The sequence below is a fragment of the Chelon labrosus genome, assembly GCF_963514085.1.
Source record: "Chelon labrosus genome assembly, chromosome: 1".
In the NCBI taxonomy this organism is placed as follows: Eukaryota; Metazoa; Chordata; class Actinopteri; order Mugiliformes; family Mugilidae; genus Chelon; species Chelon labrosus.
In genome coordinates, this window is record NC_140337.1 from 5,487,509 (window position 1) to 5,502,170 (window position 14,662).

The following is a 14,662-nucleotide window of genomic DNA, read 5'->3' on the forward strand; positions in this document are numbered from 1 at the left end:
GGAATTATTGTCATGACTCACAGTCTAACTCCGGTCCCAGGCAGCTCCACTCAGCGACAATGAAAACATAGTTTGCTCGCAATCCCTGCGCATTTGAGTGTGTGAGTGCAAGCCTAGGAAAACCGTAAAGCGAAGTTCCTAGCTTCTAAACTTGAGCTAAACAGTGAGAGTTGTTTGTTTTTGTACATGTCCTAGAAAGTACAATAGAAGGAATCCTGTTCTAAGATGTGAGTTAAGCACATGTTGCATCTTATTCGTTGGTCTTTTGTTTTGTCCTTGAGAGTGACGTAAGGAAAACAAAGTAAAAGTTGCACGTTCACGGATTTGCCTTTGTGTATGTGAGATTCTAGACACTACAACCTTTTCATTTATGCTTTGTCTCACTGCATTTCTTTCGCCTCTGTCTATTCTGTGTAGCTTCTGAAGCAGGAAACCATATCTTTTGTCTGTGGGTCACAGCGGCTGGGAAAATCTCAAATTTCACCAGCCACTTTCACTAATTTTACTGGCCAGCTAGCCTTTAAAAACAAACTCAACCCTCCACGGTGTAGCTAGTAACTGGTTTAGGGTTGTGTATGTAAAGTGTCGAATTTCGCATGCTTTAAAGTTTGTGCAATTGACCGTTCACATCACCAGATACTGACTTACCAGACTCATGACGTAACTTGTACCTCAAGATTGACTTGGATTTGACTTAAATCTTTGATTGAATCTTTAAATCTGGAAACCTAACACACTGAAGTCCGGCAGGTCTAACCTCTAACCCTAACCCTTCCATTGCTTTGCAATTACTTAGCCAGGAACCTTTAAGATCCATGATAAACTTATAATTTGTCTTGTGCTTAAGGACTCAAGACTTTGCAACAACGGACTTAAAATCAAGTGAACCCTTATTAAGTTAGTCTGAGTTTGGGACATAACCTCAAAGTGAGACAATGATGATGCACTTTTTGTGCATCTTGTAAAGGAATCCTAAATTTTGAATGCAGACTTCAGACTTGACTGGAGACTTGGACTGAGTTTAGGACTAGACTTGAGGTCAGTCAGTTAAGTAAAGCCTTGATAAAATGTGACACTTGATCTTCTACTCTTGAACATGAAACTTGACCTGGATTTGTTGACCTGATGATTGTATCCTCACTCGGACATTCCCTCTAGGTCTTGAGGCGTGACACAAGTGACCTGGGTTTGCCATAAGAATTTTGGCTATACCTAAAACTTGTCTTTGGACAAGTTGCTCACTCAACTTAAAGGCACTTCCACCAGTACGCGCATATGAAAATGACTAGAGAACCCCATTGACCAAAAGAATCAAGACAGTAACCGTTGACAGATTTCTCACGCTATACTTCTGGTATGTGACAGCTGATTCTGCTTCTGATTACGCAGCTATGTGTGTGTTCTCATCTCGAGTGTGTCTGCAGCTGGGAACTCACGCAGGCGTGCTGCTGGAGTTTGTGCAGGAGGTGCTTGGCAGGTACGAAGTAGTCCAGGAGGTAGCGGAGACTGTCGTGCTGATACGTCGACTCCAGAACTGAGAAGACCTGGGCAAATAGTGCGAGATTGGAGGAAAACACTTGAGTGGCTGCTATTGTGTGCAGTGCGGCATCTATTAGATGAATGGATAATTAAGCCTTTCATCTACAGAATACCAGCTTCTCATGCACTAAAAGCAGTCTTTGTTTCAACTAGATCTTTGTGCATTTCTGAGTGTATCCAATGGATTTTGAAAGGCTTTCATTTGCCCATAAGTGGAAGAATTTTCTCAGCTCAGACAGCATGCAATCAAGAAAATCACCAAGGCTGCTTAATTCTATCCTCCCTACTTTAATCGAACAGCTTTTTCCATAGCAACAAAGAAAACTGACTCGGAGCTACAAACCAGTTACCAAAGTCCCTCTTAGTCCACAATGGAAACCAAGCACTAACAACAAATTAGACTTTGGCACACAATAATGCTAAGATGTTAAGTTCCCAAAGTGCACCTGTAAGCTGACTTTTTTTTCTGACAATAAATGTCAAGGCAGAAATAGCGTGCAGTTTTTCTCCTCTAGCAGCAGTTGGTATCTCCAGAAGGCAACGTTAGCTGCACATAACACTCCTTATGCATCACCGGCTTAATGCTGTGAAGATAAACAAAGGCATGCGTGCTCGTGAGGTCTACCTGGGAGAGGAGGGGAGGTGCCGTGCTCTCAAAGGGAGGATAAAGTGATGAGAGTGCCCCCTGAACACAGTCCTCCATGGCCTCCGAACCCTGAGAAACGGAGAGATGGGAAGAAAGGGTTAATCCATGACCGGACACTGAGTAAACCCTAAAGTCTGTGTTTGTGTCCAACAGCCGGCTTCTCTCTCTTGCCTTTTTGCTGACACACACACACACGCAACGCACACGCGCACACAAATATACACACATAGGCTACTTTCAGCTTCCTGTTGTATGGTCTGGGGAGTGTCAAACATTTCCTCCAAGACCTAGTGAATGTAGGAACCCCCAGAACAAAAGAGTCTAGAAACCGCTACACTGTATTAACTCCCTAATACACACACACACACACACACATCCATGCATCCACAGCTGCCTGTATGTTCTCACACATAGCGCGCAGGCCAGTGAGGTGGAGGGTGACAGAGCAGCCCAGGCAACACATACAGTGTTTATTTTTCTACATGGCCTGTTGGCATGACAACCTGCAACTTTTTTTCTCTCTCTTTCTCTCTTTTCCAACCTCTCTCTTTCTCTGTCCCTCCTCTCACATTTCCTCCCCATCTGTTTCTCTCACTCCTTCCCTCAGTTTCATCCTCATCCCATCTCCCTCTCTCTCTCTCTCTCTCTCTCTCTCTTTTCCAAACCCTACCATCTTCGTTTCACCTCTGTCCGACTCTCTCCGAATGTCATCTGACAACAATTACACCGGGATTCTCTTCAACAGTTCGCATATTGTGCAGAGAAAGTACAGCCACCGAGGATATACAAAAAGCACTGGGTTAAAAAGAAAAAAAAAAAGAAAGAAAGAAAAGGGAGAACAGAGTGTACGGAAAAAGAGAAGAGCGGCTCGAGAAGAGAGTGCCAGGATAGAATGAGCTGGTGGTGGTGGTGGTGCTGCGGGGGCTTTCATGGAAGGAGACCTAGGTTCAACAGTATTTGGGAATTATTTTTTGGGTTTGTTTTTGTGTACAGTGGGGAAATGTGGTTAGCCACAGATGAGGACTGAATGAGTATTACAAACAGGAAAGTATTTGAGAAGAACTGTAGTGTTTCTGTGACTCTCGCACAGCTTACGATGGAAACAGCAGAACAAATCCAACCAATTCAGAGCGAGTTAAAAGCAATTGTCGGCTCCTGTTGGCAATTGTTTTTGACCCAAGTCTGAAAGAAAGTTGTCTTTATAGGCAATAAAGACGACAAGGAGAAAGTCCAAGAAAGCAGAATACTTTGTGTAAGCAAACGGGTCACAGCAGATGTGCAGTACAACTCTGGTTGGCGACCTGTTTTGCTATGGCTTTGCTGACAGAACATGTTCAATACCTACTCTCTTGGCTGGAAAACACATTTCACCCTTAAGCACAACCCCTATGGCTTCCACAGTGGACTGGCACTGGACATTTTTCCATATTAACAGAAAACTTTGTGCGGGGCAACTCTCTCAAACTTCTTTTTCCAGAGGCACTATAGCACTGAAAGGTTAGTTCTTTAGCCGTCAGTGTAGAAAACCACTAAATGAGACCTTTTTGAAAACCACATGTAAATTACTCAATTAAAAAGACTCACATGCCCATTTTAATCTTATTAAGATTTTGTCAGTTGGTTAGCATTTCTAACTTTTCCGGTGTTTAACCTTTGTGAGGGTCATTTAGTTGAAACAAGGCAGAAAGAAAGCAACGGTTCACCTCTCTGCACTGCTGTGCCACAGAAATACGTTCAGTTTATGTTCCCAGTGCACTGAAAGTTTTTATTTTTCCATGAAACAAACAGAAAGACAGAAAAAGCAGAAAAAGTCACCTACATGTTCTGGTTACATACAGCCTGCGTTGCAGTGCTGCAGCCATATTGGTCTATGTGAAGACTCCTGTTTGCAGGAGGAGCTGTGCGGAGCTGGACCAGCTTGTAATAGGTGTAATGGTGGTAAAGAGGCTCAGACAGCCTTCTGGCTCACTGACAGAACATATTGAGTCTAGTAAAAGCACAGCAGGGGGTCTGGGGGGATTGCAAGGCGAGCCAGCGGGAACTTCCTCTTTGACTAAAGCCCTTTTAAAGCATCCCGCAAGACTCAAGTTAATTCGCCACAACACTAAATTAAAGGACAGACTAAAAACACGACAGAGGACACTCTCTCATTGTTGTCTTTTTGGTTTGTTTTCTCGGAGACATAACAGTCTATGCGTCATCCGACTGACTGTAAGTGCCTGGAAAGAAGTGACTGGTCTTTGCAAAGCTTCTGTACTTTCAACGTTCTCTCACTGATGGAAACGGGACCATCGCTGCAATTCGCGTCTATCTACCTCAACAGAATAACAAGAGCCGGGTAAATCAGACACACCAAAGTGTGCAATGAACCACTTGTAAAGAATCGCTTGACAAGTGTTGGTAGAAAGACATCCTATTTTGCCTTGTATGTAGAGCAACATAGCAACAGGATTCTCATGAGATAATGGGAGCGCGAGATGACGTGTCAATCCATCTTGCCAGGGTTTAAGCGATGCGTTTGCTGTTGATTCACAGAGGTGTGACCAAACAGAATCTTGTGAGGAACTACTGGCAGCTATGGCTGTGTTCTAGGTGTGACCACAGTCACTCCTGAGAGCGGATTATATGCAGACATTTTCCCTACCCAGACGGCAACAATCATCTACCAACATGCTGACTACAAAGCTTCCAACACTGCCCGCATGCTAGCTCCTAAAGCTCCTCAGACTGCTACATCGTATTGTTTGTTGATCTGGTTGGTATTTTTTTGAAAGTGCCTGCTCTTTCCAAACTGTTTCCAAGGACAACTTCCCAGATGTTTCTGTTTAACAAACATTTACTTTTTTTGCACTTAGCAGCATCACATAGTTTATTCCTACTCTTAGCAGCACTTGTGTTCATGCTGAAACTGAAAGCCCAGCTGAACTCACTGTAGCCTACTTTGTGACAAGCCAGCTAGCCTGCAACAATATTTAGTTTGGAAGCGTAATGCACAACTGTACGCCACCAGCGAATTTTCCTCCATTTATTTCACTATTGAATCTCTTTGTGTCCACATGCCAGTGCGCACAGTTTTCAACAGGATATACCAGTGTTAACATCTAAAAGAATGGAATTTCTGTCTGGAGACGCAATCGCTTGAATGCACCGGAAACAGTGTCTAAATGAGAGAAGAAAAGAGTGATGCCGGTTTACTGATAAGCTGCCAGCACTGCTTATTGCAAAATCTGAGTAATATTTAGCAGCACAAGTATGTCATGTGTTGTCTGGGTAAAAGGCCGAGTTCAACTGTTTGTCCACAGGCCCGGTATACCCTTTTGAATAAAGAATATGCGTGAAACAAAGCAGCACTGATGAAATCAGTAAATTAGATTTCTCAAGACAGACGGCGTCTCTCATGTAAAACCTGGCGCCTCGGCTTTAAGGGACTACAGGTGTAATTCAGTTACGCTCCAATCGGGCGTGCTCTCGCGTCACTTCAGACAAACCTGCCCGTATTCTCTAATGCCACGCAATGAAGCTGAAATGAAGCCTTGCTTTTATGTAATGCAGCTGCAGCTAGGAATTATCTGTACACACGTTATCTCCAAATGGAATCAAAAAAGGAAGAGGAATGACACGGAACATACCTCAGCTAGGAGTTTGATAAGAAGCGTGACATTTCGTTTTAGACGTGCTAAAATTAGCTTTCATTAGAGCAGATCATGAGCATTCGCTGCATTGTACACAAGCGCTCTTTAATGCCATGACACTCCAAGTTGACGGCCAGCTGTGTCTTTGACCCTAGGTTTTGCGGTGCGTGCCTTCGCCACTATAGCTCAAACACAGTTGGCAGCTTTTCAGATGATTCCCCATGTCACATCGGCTGCCCAGCTGACGATTGCCAGTGGGGCCCGTCGGGGACTGTCTGTGACCTCAGATTTTGCAACGTGCGCCACCATTGCCACCAGTCCGAACACTGTCAGCAGATTTTCAGATGATTCAGCATGTTGAATTGGCTGCAGAGCTGACGATTGTAGGCCGACTGTAGACCGACCGATCAGCATTGATTCAAGAGAGGCTGACCTTCCCTAGCATTTCCGGTATACCCTTTTGAATAAAGAATACACACCACTGCAAACTGCTTTTCTTTCTTTTCATGGAGACGCAGGACATTTGTGCCAGCTACCATTGGCTGTAGTCTCTGTGGTGTACTCAAGTGCAAGTTTTTGGTCCAAGCACAAGCGATATGATGCGATGCCTCAGTTGGCCTTCGTTACTGGTAGTTCTTCAATGTCAATTTGGTGTGTCCATTATTTTTGAATCAGACTTCTTCTTCTTTTTTTTTTCTTTTTTTTTTAGTGCATGCATTCTCTCTTGTTTAAGGGAGTACTAACAAAACATTGGACGTTAACCAAGTATAGTAATTTAACCTACAGAAAAAAACAACAACAAGTGGTTAAAAGCCCTGCAACAAAAAGGTAGTCGGTCAGTTTTATCAGCCTGCTGAATTTATTTGGCTACATATAATTTCCACATGAGCAGCAACTGCAAACGCCAATTTCCTGTCCTCAAAACTACCGGTCACAAACCGGCGGGTGACATCTTAGTCACTCCGTCCTGTTATTTAGAGCCTAAGTCACAGGAAAAGCGTCTAAGTGCGTTCCTACAGCACACAGAGTGTCAGTGAGAACAATCAGAACAGTGTGCATGGGTGTGTATCCTCATGTTTGTGTGATGAATATGGACAGACAGCACAGAATTGTGGTTTGTCATTCTTGCGTCAGATTTCCTGTCTTTCTCTGCTGTACGGCGAGTGAACTGGAAAAACGCAGGCGCAAACTGATGCTTGGCAAAGGACGAACAATGGACAGATACAGGGAGAGGAACAGAGAAGAATAAAGGGAACAGGGCAAAAAATAAACCTGAGAAGTGGAACGTGCACAAGCACTTGAGCTACTCGGCTTAGCTTATTGAAATTTGAGCGATTTGAGAACTAGGCCGAGAAAAGAGACGGGCTGAAAGAGAAGACAGCGAGAAAGCCAGACAGATTTACAGAGCGAGCGAAGGTTCAGACAGAAAGAGGAAAAGAGAAAAGAAAGGAGGAGGAGGCTGACCAGCGGGAGAGATCGATGGGAAACAAGAGCAGCAGCGACCATGATAGAAACCAGATGTACGCGAAGGACAGACACAGAAAGGAAGAGCGATAGAGCAGAGGGGAGTTTGGAGAATGGAGGGGTGATAGAAGATGACATGATTGGGAGGAAAACACAGAAAGATGCTGACAGAGAGAGGGAACAGAAAAGAAGGAGGTGAAGAAAGGAGATGGGGAAAAACGAGGTCGGAAAACAAAGGGATGGAAGAGTGAATAGGAAGGAGAGGGGGAGGCCTGACACTGATTTCCTTTCTTAAATCAGCTTGAATAATCTTGACCTATAGTAGGTCAAACAGCTTGCTGGGATTTTTTTTTATGCGTTGTTTAAAAATGTACCACAGTCTGATCCTGGACGGAGTCAAGGCCGGTGAGACTTCACATAACTCTCAACGTCTCAACATATTTTCTACATTATACAATGAGGAATTTGAGACGTGGGCATGGCAGTTTCTCAAATTTACTGGCGTTATTTGTCTTCCTAATGTGTGACACTTCTCAAGTTAATAGCTCCACGGCGTGTTGACATTACCCTGGAGAAACTGCTTTTTGACAATTCCGTGCAGATGTCCGCAGTTTACCGAGTGGAGCTTGCGTGAGCGGAAAGGTCACATTTGTTGAACTTTGAACCAGTCAGATCTTTGTGGGGCCAGCTAGTCCCCGCTGACCGCTGCTAGGACTGAAATATAGGCGGAAAACTAATTAGCCTCCTTGTCTGTCTGAATTCCTGACTGAACTTGGCTTCATGTCAAAAATATTGCCTTCATAACATCCTCGCTGGAACGCAGATACCAAGCTGGCTATGAAAACATTACTTGGAGCCTCCTAGCATCTCTAGCATTGTAGCTGCAACAAGGCGGCACCATAGAGTTAGTAAATGTTGAGCTGATCAATGCGCGACCTGCAGTTCGTTTGCTTGGTAGCTTAGCTGTTAGCTGCTTATGTATCCAGGAGCTGGATGTAAATTAACTTGTGTAGCATAATTCTAGTTCATGACAATTGCTGCCTTATTAGTTTTATCCTTTATAACCCCAGATTTGCAGTTGAGATCTGGAAATATGGCAGGAATTAATTGCAATGGCACCAATGAAACAATTCTACAGGTTGTAAAGAAGTCAGTGGCATCATTTTTCCAAAATACTGTATTTGGAGGTGAGTCCACATGAAGTTCTTTGGTACCAAGTCAATGCCAATATTCTGCTAACATCATGGTGCTTGTAGGGGTACTGAATGTACCAAAAGCTAGGCTGCCATAAATGTATAAACTAGAGGTACTGGGGATAGATTTTATGCGGTAAAAACATACAGATAACAGGTTAACCACATGTTAAAAACAAGTATCCAAGCCTATTCGCTATAAATTCCAGGTGAGCAAGTTAAAGTTTTTAAATTCATGTTAACAACATGTCCTTTAAATGTTCCCATTGGTTAAATAATGCTAACTTACTCAGGCTAACGTTAGCTGGTTATAGCTAACTTGGTAACAGATCATGGTCATGACAGAAAGGCTATCATCATAACTGTCAGTCTGTCAAAATATGACGTAGGTGTGTTAGCATGCTAACGCACCAAAGTTAAAGTCAGTAGTGACATGGTGGAGTCACTAAATTTGGTCTTGACTACGGCAACTCTGGAAAGTTGAAACCAGGAAATGCTCCGTAAACCGTGACGTTAACAGTGGATGGTAGGAATAACAAAATCATAAAAGAAGTTCAGCTAACGCTACGTTTTGTTTAACCCGTGTACCTTTCTCAGCCTGTTGTATGTTTTTCGGGTATGTTTTTCTCCAGTGTTAACACCCCATTTAGTTCTGATTTGTTCTTCTTAACCAGCTTCTGAGGGATTGCCTCTCATTAGCTGTTAAATGTGATTCTTTGTTTACAAAATAGTTGTGCTGATAACATGCGATGGGGCATTTCCCCTTAAGAAAAGCGAGACTAAACAAACACAATGCAACTGGGGGCTGTAAAAACCAAACCAGTGAGCTGAAAGTTACTAAAAATGCTCTACACAGGGGAACAGCAGATTATATGATCATTCTTATCCATGAAAAAAATCCATCAGAGCAGCTTCAACTTTAACAAGACTGTGTTATAAAATGAAAAATTGCCATCCTTGGTCTGAGTGTACTGCACGTGTCAGAGGCTCTAGACAATCACAGGAAACTCAAAGTTCAAGAAGGATTCCTGTGATTGACAACATGATTCTGATCCCGTCTGGCTTGTCGTCTCCACCTGCCTGGACGCTAAGGCAAACACAGAAAACAGTTTGCACCAACTTTCATCACGCTCTTTTTTTGTGTCATTAGCCAGAAGACTTAAGTTTCAAAATCGGAGCATGCCAGACAGAGGCAATGGAAATACCCTCTGGCACATATACTTGGCAAAGGGACGCTGCTGTGTGTGCGTTGAACTGTATGGCTGTGTGTATGTGCGTGACTGTTTGCTGATGCATTTTAACACCTATGTGCGTACGTATGAACGTGCACAATCGCCGCTCTTGTGCTTGGTTTTTCCTTTTCAAACACATGTTGGGTGGCTTGTTTGTTCACTCCAACAGCGTTCACAGCGAGGTTGAATTCATTTCTCTGCGCGTACGTCTTTGCTGGGATTCTTGCGGATCCATCTGTTACTGTTTTCCATTTAAAACTTTCCCAACTTGGGCATAGGGGTCGATGAAACTGTACAGCACATGTTCTTCCGTCCCTGAAGTCCATGCCACCTCTTGTTCTCCTTTTTCTCCGTTTCCCTCTCTCTCCCCCTTTTTTCTCCCAGGTCCAATGTGGAAAATGCGGCATCACCGAAACCGCCGCTGCCGCCATCCAAGTCTCCTAAAATAAAAAAGCAACCCTACCCTCCTCTTTTATTCTGCTCCTTCCCTCTCCAGCTCTCCCCTTCTCTCTGCTTTTTTCTCTCCCTCCTCCCTGCCAAACTGCTCCACCCTCCACAACACACAGAAGCGAGGGTACGATCCAGATCTCGCTTTGTCAGTCTTCTCCGTCTCTCAGATTTAATTTACGTTCACACATATTTGCATGTGTCTGCCGTCTCCCGGTCTCTCTGCCCCTGTGTGTCACTGATCAGGCCATAAGTGGGTGGGGATCGTAAAAGAAGATCCCGAGAGATGCAACAGAGGGCTCTTATGCTTTAGAGAGAGTCCCTCACTCCCTCTGCACGCCAACCACAAAAATCACCAGCGTCACACGGCTTAAATCATGTCTTTATAATTTAGTGCCGTCGGGATTTTTGCATCTCTGGAAGAGTGCTGACTAAACGTATTCCCAAATCAAGTGCAAGCCTTTGTCAGATGTGTATGATTAAAGTAAAAAGTATATAAAAATTAGTGTGGAGGCAATGGGTGCGTTTAAACTCTACATCAAATACATCCAAAACTGTACTTTAAAGCAAATTTAAGTCAGAAAAGATAGATCAAAAACGCAACCCCCTATGACATCTGCCGCAAAGGACTTAAAAATAAAACACAGAAGCACATCACTTCCTTGGAGAAGTTTTGAAATGTTTGTGACACCAGCTAAAGCATGACGGAGCCTTCACCGTTAGAAAAGTTCCTAGCCTCTTAAGCATTTTCCAGACAAACATAGCATGAAGAGTGGGGACTTACCATGACTTCAGTCAGGAATTCCTACATAGTCCTCAGCTCCTTTCCTGGATTCATTTCCTCTCTGCATTCTCTGTAAAACTTTCTCCTCTCACTTAAAGTCAAACCTCCTCCATAACCTCCTTCATATGATCCCCTTCAAATTCTCCCCTTTGTGAGAGTTCAGTGCGTTAAACTGCGGTCCTCCTCTCTTCTCCTTCCACACTCTCTGCTGTATTTCCCAGGCTGGGAATGTCCAAGCAGTATGTTTTTTCCCCTCCTCTCTCAGTCTGCCCGGCAGTCCCACACACTCACTCCCACCTCCTCCCTGCCTCCCCTCTCCTCCCCCCCTCACACCTAACAAGAGCACCACAGTCCCTCTCCGCTCTCAAACTTTCCATTTTTTCCCTCCCGGCGTAACTTAAATGAATAGACAATGAAAAACCGTTACCCCACCCAGTCATAACTGCAACGAAACCTCTGATGTTTTATTGTTGGGCTATTGGTGAAAGTGCCTCTGCTTTGTTGTCAGTGGAAGATAATTAAGTCGAATCCTAATAAAGCTTTAACTTGATAAAAAGAGTCATTAAAATACACAAATAGCAACTTCTATTTGAGAACAGTTTACATATTTTACATGGATCACTTTAAAGAGCTCCCAAAATGTTCGGAGACTTAAAAGAGAGACCATTTTTCTCTTGTTAAAAAAGAACACATTGAAATATCCTGACTTACAGTCCCTTCGAACAGGCTCCCAAACAGTGTATCCTACATTTCCCAGGGTGCAAATCAATGGCATCTTTCATTAGACTTTCCCTAAATATGTCTTTCACACTCAAATACACTTCATATTATGCTTACAATGGAGAAACATTATCAGTCAAACTCACTGACTGTGTATAAAGACGGCACATCCTCGTATAGAACCCATAGGTTTTCTAGGGAGTGGTTTTGAAGCTCAGTGTGGTGGCTTCAGTGGCCGCCATCTTGGCAGTGCTTGATTTTAGCTCATTCTTGGCTAATTAAAAAGACTGTAAGAGGAATGGAGGGTGAGGATAAAAATCACCCCTGTACAGTTGTCATGAATGGGGAAATTTGGCTATAGAGGCCACAACTATTTTTTGAACCAGGCTGTAAACATTTCAGCTGTAAAGCCTCTGACAGCCTCAAGGTGGTCATCGGTGGAAATGCAATATTAGGTTCTTGTGATTTTGTGCCCAGAGGTTGCTGTTTATCTGACACTCGTCAAGAATCCGACATCCCAACTTTAAATCAAAGCTAATGTTGCTGTGTTTGTTTGCTGATCAAATATTTGTAAACAAATTTGTGTTTTCAGCAAATTACAGTGCCCTCTAGTGGCCAAACAGATAATGAATGCAGCTTTAAGCCTCAAGTGGTCATTTGGAGAACATCCTCCTTGGCTTAATTTAAAATTTTTAAGCCCCATCCACATCTAAGAGCGCATTTTACATCATGCAGCATCTAAAAGTTTAATCCAAGATGTTATGATTCTGGATAAGATCATAAACCCTTCACTACTCCTTATTTAGTAATGGAGACCATAAAATCAATTCCATCGCTCATTCATTCTCAAGCTTTAATTTTGCTTTACACTTTTTATCCTTTTAAGCCTTGTATTAATGTGATCCCTTAGACTTGAAGTTGAGAAATTCATAGCTCATGCAGATGGACTTTTCCAAATATATATAGATGAAGTCACATTGTATGTTTGAGTTCCCAGTTGCTGGGATGACTCATAGAATAGACAGTTTCTTGTCTATTTTACTGCTTTATTTCCCCCAAAATGTTACCACACTGGCTGCAACACCGCTGCTATATTTAACTTTGTCTGAACCACTGTGATGACTAAAAGGAACTGAGTCAACTTTAAACATCCAAAACATATACAGTAGTTCAACAGCGCCCCTGTGTGTTTTGTGCGTGATAGTACACATAATGGAGACGGGAGATGAGGAAAATTAAATCCTAAAAGTAATGAATAGTAGTGATTAACATAATTAATTACTTAAAAAAAAAAACAATATATATATATATATACACACACACATCATCCCGGGTTTGAATCCATGGGCTGACTGGGCCTTTCTGTGTGGAGTTTGCATGTTCTCCCTGTGTCTGCGTGGGTTCTCTCTGGGTACTCCAGCTTCTTCCCACCATCCAAGACATGCTGGTTAGGTTCATTGGTGATTTTAAATTGGCCGTAGGTGTGAGTGTGAGTGTGAATGGTTGTCTGTCTCTCTGTGTTAGCCCTGCGATGGACTGGAGACCTGTCCAGGGTGTACCCCGCCTCTCGCCCGATGACAGCTGGGATAGGCTCCAGCAGACCCCGCGACCCTTAACAGAAACAAGCGGTTACAGACGATGAATGAATGAATGAATATATACATTTGCTTTTCTGTTGCGCAATGATTTCTTAGTTTGGGAACTAGGTCACGTATAAAAGCAAAATAACATAGTGGAAGGAAATAGTTTCACTTGTGGGTATGAGGAGCCATTCCATCCCATGTGTTTCACACTAACAAGCAAGAAGGCAAGTAGAACAAGCAGAACCAGGTAAATCACCCGTGAGCCCTACCCCAAACGTTTAGGTGTGTCCATCTGGAACTCTGTTTAGAGAACACTCTTTTGTCAATACTAACACTTTGGCCACACTTCTTTACTCACACCTGATACCTGCAGCTTTCTTAAACCTGCATGACTGCACCACACCCAGTGCACCATATCATTTAGAGATCCGCCGTGCCATGCTTACAATACTCCACCATTGCCGTGCATGAGGCTCTCCGATTGTTCTGTTGTGTTAATAAATTTATTCTAAGTCCAAGGATTAAACATTATAATGGAAAGAGAAATTTGACATTTATACACTCGTACACGTCTCATCTGAATCCCCAAGGTCTTTTACATATTACAAAACCTGAAGTCATGTAACTACGCATAAATCTTATAGACACATCTTTATACCTTTTAAACAGCCTGAAAAATAAAACATGCAGAGTGAATATATAGTGTATTAACTTTAAGTCACTGGTACACTTTTCTTTATGAAGTCCAACTTCCATAAAAGAGACATACAAGTTCACCAAAAGCACACAAAGCACACAAAATCCATGTTTCCTGTAGAAACCAAACCATCCAAAATATACTTTCCAGCATATACTCTTCACCTCTGCTATGGATTCGCATCGGTGCTGTAGAAGTACACTCTCTCTGCACTAGAGACCGTTTCGGCGTCGGCCCAAACTGACTCGCAGATGAAGTTGAGGAGCTCCTCGCAGGGCTGGTCACCCCAGAGGAAGTGCTGCTCGCTGGCCATGGCTCCACAGCGGCTGGAGTAATAGTGAGGGTCGAAACCTTTGGGGAAATTGATGGAATCTCCGGACATCCAGAACCAGCTGTTTTTCATTACAGATCTGCCAAAGAGAGTTATGAGCAGATTTAAACACAATGTGGGTATGTTTAAAAGCTGCAGTGTAACCTGTTTTATCCCCCATGTGCCTTATTTTGTACATATGCCTTATATACCTTATATAAGCCATATCCTATTTGCCTTATTTGTAGATAATTGTAGTTTTTGCACTTTTCATGGATATATTTTATATCTTGTGCTTTCCTTGTTTTGGCTTTTACTTTGGGCCTGAAAGGACCGTCATTTTTCTCTGTAAGTCCTGCACACGTAGCAGAACTGACTATGAACGTAACTTCAACTTTATTTTAAGTTTCACATG

General features: G+C 43.0%; 1 protein-coding gene across 2 annotated transcripts in view; it reads right to left on the bottom strand.

Annotated features, from left to right (window-relative positions):
* arhgef40 (Rho guanine nucleotide exchange factor (GEF) 40) overlaps positions 1-11,045 on the bottom strand; it is a 39,204-nt gene extending 28,159 nt beyond the window's left edge. The window contains exons 1-3 of one of the 2 annotated variants that reach the window (XM_084551572.1): positions 10,938-11,045; positions 2,165-2,254; positions 1,437-1,544 (exon numbers count right to left, since the gene is read on the bottom strand). In XM_084551572.1, coding sequence (XP_084407698.1) covers positions 1,437-1,544; positions 2,165-2,254; positions 10,938-10,940 — 201 coding nt within the window. In that variant the 5' untranslated portion in view covers positions 10,941-11,045. Of the gene's footprint in view, positions 1-1,436; positions 1,545-2,164; positions 2,950-10,937 lie in introns of those variants that run through there. The other variant, XM_084551571.1, reaches the window with a different exon arrangement.
* Positions 11,046-14,662: the final 3,617 nt, after the last annotated feature.